The sequence below is a fragment of the Manduca sexta genome, chromosome 27 (assembly GCF_014839805.1).
Source record: "Manduca sexta isolate Smith_Timp_Sample1 chromosome 27, JHU_Msex_v1.0, whole genome shotgun sequence".
In the NCBI taxonomy this organism is placed as follows: Eukaryota; Metazoa; Arthropoda; class Insecta; order Lepidoptera; family Sphingidae; genus Manduca; species Manduca sexta.
Genome location: NC_051141.1, coordinates 19,394,578 through 19,401,628, shown reverse-complemented (window position 1 = coordinate 19,401,628; position 7,051 = coordinate 19,394,578). Strand labels below are relative to the sequence as shown.

General features: G+C 35.7%; 2 protein-coding genes across 4 annotated transcripts in view; one reads left to right on the top strand and one right to left on the bottom strand.

Annotated features, from left to right (window-relative positions):
- LOC115440535 (MIF-like protein mif-2) lies at positions 1-2,234 on the top strand. Its single transcript, XM_030164886.2, has 3 exons — positions 1-166; positions 743-918; positions 2,062-2,234. The coding sequence occupies exons 1-3, from the start codon at positions 59-61 to the stop codon at positions 2,138-2,140; spliced, it is 363 nt and encodes a 120-aa protein (XP_030020746.1). The 5' UTR covers positions 1-58; the 3' UTR covers positions 2,141-2,234.
- A 280-nt stretch (positions 2,235-2,514) lies between these two features.
- The window catches only part of LOC115440531 (probable 3',5'-cyclic phosphodiesterase pde-5), a 33,393-nt gene continuing 28,856 nt past the window's right edge, over positions 2,515-7,051 (bottom strand). For all 3 annotated transcript variants that reach the window (XM_030164877.1, XM_030164880.1, XM_030164882.1), the window contains 5 exons: positions 6,131-6,695; positions 5,412-5,570; positions 4,792-4,967; positions 3,276-3,468; positions 2,515-3,131 (listed from right to left, as the gene is read on the bottom strand). In XM_030164877.1, the coding sequence (XP_030020737.1) occupies positions 2,697-3,131; positions 3,276-3,468; positions 4,792-4,967; positions 5,412-5,570; positions 6,131-6,695 (1,528 nt within the window). In that variant the 3' untranslated portion in view covers positions 2,515-2,696. The remainder of the gene's footprint in view (positions 3,132-3,275; positions 3,469-4,791; positions 4,968-5,411; positions 5,571-6,130; positions 6,696-7,051) is intronic.

Genomic DNA, 7,051 nt, shown 5'->3' with positions numbered 1-7,051 from the left:
GCAATAAATAATAACTGTATGCCAGCCAGTTATCACTCCGACACCGCACCGCACGACAATGCCGATTCTAAAACTACTAACCAACTTGCCGAAGAATCAGATACCGAAGGACTTTGTGACAAAAATCGTGCCCATCCTGTCTCGGACTGTCAATAAGCCACCTAGCGTGAGTATTTAAATATAAGTAGTGAAGAGTAGATTCTCACCAAGTAGGCTATAAAACTGCCGCGGTGACGTAGTTGTAATGCGTATGTGGTACGCCGCTCTGAGATGCCGGGTTCGAAGCCCGAGTTGGGCAAAGTGATATTTATATATTTGCATGTATGTTTATATGAATTGTATCATACGAAACTCGAATTCGTCCATTTCAATTTAAAAACACCAAATAACATTCAAACTTTATATCACCAACCAATTAAATATCATATGCGGTAATTTATTTTGTAACGAAATTTTGATTACTAAAACGTTCTGGTTCTTCCTAGACGAACAAACTCGAACCACACACTTAGTCCACGTCCCGACCTTCATTTAGAATTAAAACACCGTGGTGAAGTAGCTACCAATATGAAACATTATAATGTACCAAAAATTTGCTAACATGCAACGCTTTTACCGAAAAGTCAATCATTCCTTCTTCTTTTTAAAGGACAACGGCCAATTTACTACCTAAAATTATTACCTATACATCATCAGACTTAGAATGTACATTACAATTACTTTGAGAAATTATTTCTTTCAGAAATTCACATGCATCGTGTCCAGTGATTGTTGCCTGTCTGTTGGTGGGGATGACTCCAAGCCCGGCGCGGTCGCCTCCCTGGAGTCCATCGGGAATCTCGGAGTTGACGCGAACAAAGTCATCACCAAGGAAATTTCAGATTTTGTTGAAAGGGAACTAGGAATTGAACAGGACAGGTATTTCATTCTGTTTTTAGTATTGACTAATTAATCAAGAGCATCGGTCGTGTCAAATTAAGTCTTACGTAAAGGCAAAGATTCGTACCTTATGTTATAATATATTAACGTTTATTACAATGAATGATTGAATACTACTTGAACTGCAATATCTAAAAATGCATAAAGAAGCGAATAATATCTTGTAAGATAACAAAGATATCATAATCATATCAAATCCGTATAATTCTTCATTTTGAGAGAAAATTGTTATCCATCTAAATAATCATTGAAACAGCTTATTGCTTGAGATATTTTATGGTATTATATTTTCCTTTTTATTGTGTTTATGAAATACAATTGAGGTGTATTGGTTATTGTAGGAATATAAATTACAGACTATAACTTTGGCCAAGTTATCATTCTTTTACGTACATTCTTCTTTCGTGTACTGTGGTAAGAAAGTATAAAGTCTTATGTCTCGCTAGTGGACAAGTAATAATTATCTGATCCTTATCCACTTATATATATGATTCGGTTTCGTCCAGTTTTGACTGTTACCAACATGGAATATTATAGCTTCGTGGTCTCAATAAAAACGTCTGCAATTCTGGTTTAAAGCTTCAGATCAACACTAACGACATCTATCGTACATGACAAGAGACTGTGAAGTTGATGGGAATGTTATTACTTCAGAAACACACTTACAAAAATCAAAGTTTTATGTTTACAATATGTATATAATATTTATTTACTTGTGCCTTGTATATAATGACAAAAAGGAAGAACGGAAGTGTGCTACGTAGTTCGCTAATGTGCGCGATGCGTAAGCTAGGGCGCATAACTGAAACGAGTTGCGATCACCACAAATCTTTATCAAACGCTATAATTAAAATGTACAAATATATTCCTTATTTGATCGCTTTAGTTGAGAAACATTGCGTTAAATGATAATTTTGTGTTATTGATTTTAACTTTATTATGTAGAGCGCAAGCGAGGTCATTATCATTATTAATAGTTCGTAAAAATGTCGAGAGATGTCGTTAAAAGAAATAAGTTTTGTGAGGCTTTTACCTAATCTGTTTTTAATATTTATTCGATTCTTGCATTTTAATTCCTGTTTATGGTACTTATATCGACTTAATATGTAATTTTTTTTTCAGGTTCATCCTCACTTTCTACGATTTACTGCCCTATAACGTGAGCAAAGGAGGCATCACAATGGATTTGGAAAAGAAATAATATGTTTGCCCGATTAGCTTTCTTGAATATATATAATTCTTAAGATCGAAATAGTATTTATGCTTATAAATAATAATAAAACTTACACATAAAATGCATTTACTATTCAAAATAAAAATATATCGATGTAAAAAAAAATACCTATTAAAATTGAATGTTATGATAATGCAATTGCGAATCTAGTTAAATTGTTTTAAAAGCAATATTTCCCTTAAATGCAATGCTTTGTACACTAAACACCAAAAGTGATTGTACCTATTATGTGTTTAAAATGAAATATAATCTATATAAATATAATCGAATCTCGATGAATTGTTCCTCTACCACGGACGTCCTCCGTAAGTTGAGTTGATGCGAAAAATTGAACACGCCAAATTTTGCCTTATTTTATTTATTTTTAAAGACACAACTACTTAAATTCTAAACAAATCGAATCTATAACTAATTAATGAATTATGATAATCATTTGATTACTTAGTCTAACAAAGTGAACGGTATGATTTATCTTAAAATCTATCTTTGGAACATCAAGCTTATCAAAATAATATTGAAGAAATTACTTAGACTCTTTGAATATCTTAATAGAATCCAGATCAGATTCCTCCATTAAAACTGGATCATCTTCGATCCACGTATCTCCGTCTATATCTTTCCAAATCCCACTTCTAACAATTTCTTCGTCGTTGATGAAATCTTCTTCATCCCACGATACAACGCTGCTCTTCCCTTCACTGACAACAGTTGTTGAATCCGATCTTACAACTGTCTTCCTCACATCTTCCCTGTTAATCACCAGATCTTTTATTATTTCCTCAATTTCCTCCTTTTCGTCTTTCCTTTTCTTTTGCTCTATATTTTGCAGTATCTGATCAGCGCGTGATTTCCACCGCTCTAAATTCTTCATTGCCATAGAGTACATTGGTTTTGTATTTGGTATGATGCGGTACAGCATGTGGTAGCACGGAATGCAGATCTGGCTGAGGAAACCCACCTAGAAAAGCAGTCATTGATGAGAATCGACTGTTCTAATTTTAAAAACCTTTTTTTTCGATTTTAATAGTAGAACAATAAAGCAAAATGAAATTATAAGAGATTCTATAATTATCATTAAAATCTATCATATTAAAACTCTTGCCTGACTCGATGGCTGTTCGTCTGGTTTGTTTCTATCCATCATCGGAATGGGTTCGCGGCCAGCAGCCCTCTCCTTGTCTCCTTGATCGTAGAACTCTTCAAAGATGACTTTCACGGTCTTGATCTGGATCTCCCAGGGTTTTGCGGATGCTGACAAATCGGCAGCAGTCATAGATATTGCCATAGCAAGATCCCTGAGAAAAATATAGACTTTTTTTATCTAGACGCGGTAACGTGACTCTACTACACCTGAAGGCAGTGGGTGCGGGGTCTAGATACATTGTTGACTAACGAGATATATTTATCCCGCAACTATGTTTCGAAGTCGGATATACAAAGACTGATCTCAGAACCCAACACACACAGGAGTGGGGCACTACGATGGGTTTTAGGCATTAACTTCGAGTTATGTGTTAATATGTTTTAATTCTAAAATATCGAGGCCTTTCCTTAGTAAAATTATTGCACATATGTTATAATGCATTATATCGAAGCTTCTAAATGTTTCCTAAAAGACAGTCGTAAGAGCAATGTATTGTTCGCTGAGCTTATTTCTTACTATGATAATGATCTATAGCAAGGGTGGCCAACCGGTCGATCGCGATCGACTGGTCGATCGCGACAACAAGTCCAGTCGATCGTGGCAAAGCAAAAATATAAATACGTAGAACAGACCGCGCAACATATCTAATCACTAACTGTTGCACGAATCATCTTGTATCATTTTTTAATCAAAATAATAATAAATTGTGTACTGAACTATGTTGTTTCATTTAAGATTTCAAGATGTATGTAGCTTGGTAGATCGCACAGAGTATCATCAGTGAAAAGTAGATCTTGGGTCTTACCAAGTTGGCCACCCCTGATCTATAGGCTAGATGTAGGCTAGTCAATTCAGGTTCCCTAATCGAAAGGCATATAAAAACTTATTTAAATCTATGATTATAACTAGCTACTGGTTAGTTTCATAAACTCTTAAGTCTACTTCCAGTCAACTAAAGAGTACTAAACAAAGAGATTAGACGCTTAAGCGATTTAATTCAGTTTACGAAATTCGCAGTCGCAATAATTTTTCCGTTGGAAATTTTGCATAAAATTCGCAAATTACTCGCCGAACAAATTATAGCTAATGAAAACTGCAATATTACTTTAATAAATGAATAGAGGAAGATCGCCACCCGTCCACGATAATATGAAGCCGATGTTTTGCATTATTCTACTGATATAATACTATGACAGATCGTTACTAATGAATAAGACCTTTTATGCATCATATTTGCATGGCAATTGTAGGACATTACGTACTTGCTAAACATTTATGAGAAACTACCCTGTATGTACTATGTAATTATCCTCAAGTTGCTGTCCTAGTGAACGATTACAATGAACATTCGAAACTTCAAAAAGCCTGAGGTGCGTTTCGTGAAGTTAGAATTAATTCCTCGACTTTGTCACCATCATTTCCACTTCACCTAGAGAATTGCTGCTTTTGTGGTAGGTAGGATAACTTTTCTGACCTGTGAGCTGGAGAACTCCAACTGAATGTCGATTTGTCTTCGACAAACAGTTCCTTAATTTTTTCCAAGTTAGGGAAGAAAGCTGCTAGATCCGTAGCTAAGATGCAGTGCTTGATGAAGCCTAAGATCTCCTTGAACTCCTGGCTTGTTATATGCGAGAAGATATTGTGGCCATCCTGGAATCCAAAAATATAATTGAATAAGAAAATGATTGGTAGAACTTAATTATGAAAAAATTTAAAATAGAATAGAATATCAAGACACACTAACGCGACTTTCATTAAAAGTGCAATTATGTTAACTTAGAATTAAAATCTAAGAAATCAGCTTGGGCTATATATGGTTCAAAGGTGCCCTAAGAGACTATATTACATGCATGACGTATGCTTCGATGGTGGTCCGGATCTATACAGAGCCCTAATAGGATGAGTAGTACCTGCGTAATAAGTATCTCAACTTTAGAAAATTATTTCATCGGAACAAACCATTAATTACAGTGCTACAGTCAGAAAACATATCAAGATTTTCTTTCCTTTCTTCAGAAAGGGTAAATTAGGTAATTATTATAAATCAAGTATATATCCCAATCTTTAATCTATGTTTAATGGCTACACACCCACCTGCTGCAGTATAGTGACGGTGATGTTAAAGTGGTGGTGCTCAAGAGTAGAGGTGGTGTACATGGCAGCGAGCGGGGAAGCGGTCTCGCTCATGTACTTGTTGGTGTAGCCGCGGTGGTCCAAGTCATGGCAGATGCAGGCCACAAAGAGCGCCAATCGCTGGAAATGAATACGATGAAACTCAAATTCATAATTTTATCGTTGACAATTTAATATACATAAACAAGTGACTTAGGTACTTATATTATAAATGCGAAAGTTAATATAGTTGTTTGTTAGAAGTAAACGCAGAAACAGCTTTACGACTATCAGTGAAATTTGGCACATGGACAAACTATGCTCTAAAAGTTTGCCTATGTGTAAAACGTAAGCTAATTTTTATCACAGTAATTAGCACCCATGGGACATGATCGGCGCTAGTGTCACAGATCGCTACTAAAAAAAGCGATGCACATGAGTGAAGCCGAAAGCAATACCTAATAATTAAATAGAACCGAGGTGTAAACTGGCGTCTTATTTGAGCCATCTGGAAGCAACAACTAAATTTGATGTATTTTCAAATTAAACTATATGTTCGAATCACTATTTTACGGGTAGTTTTTACTAATACATATGAACTGCTTTGTTTACTTCTGGAACCCATCAAGATAAAAATACCATCATGTTCCCAATCTTGTATATCTTTTTACAACATATTATGAATGGTCATAGAATCTTACCATTTTATAATCAAATCTCTTGCGCACATCGTTCTTTATGATAACATACATTGCATGTGCAACAGACCAGCCATGATCGAAGTTATGGTACGGGACCGTCCGGTAATTCTTCTTCACGGTCAATATGAACCTGGTCATCGTACTGATGTTGAACTTGGACATATCAAACAGATCGTCGAACATCGTTATCACGCATTTGCACTTCTTGAATTCATCAAGTTGGAACGAATCCAAATAGAAGTTGTCTAGGTCTACTGTGATTGGCTCGTTATTCGTCAGCATTGCTTGAACTTCATTTTCCTTGCAAGTGTTGTGGTAACTCAATACTTCTAAAGCCACTCTGTATTTCTGTTCTTTTCTCATGATCCTGTCATAGAGTCGAGCGTGGTGGAGCGCCAGGCCGAAGAATGTGGAGAAGATTTCGAAAGCAGCTTCGTCTTCGTGGCCGAAGGTGTCTCCGTTGCGCTTATTAACCATCTGAACGACGCCGATGACTTTGCCCTCGACTTTTATGGGCATGCAAAGGATGCTTATTGTTTTATACCCGGTAGCCTCATCTACCTCCCTGAGAATGATTGAATGAATGACTGTTTCGGTATCTGGGTATTAATGTTTTATTAGTGCACTTATGAAATCTACAGCAAGTCATGCAAAAGTAGAAGCAGTGTCGATTTTCAAGGACGATGGATTGGGTTTGCGAAGTGGCGCGGAATTAATGATTATTTGGATTCCTGTAACTCTGAAGGAGCCATGCAAAATAACTTTAGACAAATATTCTATGACATACACAATTTCCAAGCAATCCCTTTTTAATATACTTAAAATTTGTCTTTCTAATTAGGACAACCCAAACTATATAGGGTATATTACACAAGACTCAAATTACACAATTGAGTGGGCAGATCCTTATTTATATATTTG

Excerpts from the sequence above, each read along its gene's own strand:
- LOC115440535 (XM_030164886.2), top strand. The coding sequence starts at position 59 with ATGCCGATTCTAAAACTACTAACCAACTTGCCGAAGAATCAGATACCG. Across the intron at positions 167-742 it reads CTGTCAATAAGCCACCTAGC|AAATTCACATGCATCGTGTC; the intron begins GTGAGTATTTAA and ends TATTTCTTTCAG. Across the intron at positions 919-2,061 it reads CTAGGAATTGAACAGGACAG|GTTCATCCTCACTTTCTACG; the intron begins GTATTTCATTCT and ends TTTTTTTTTCAG.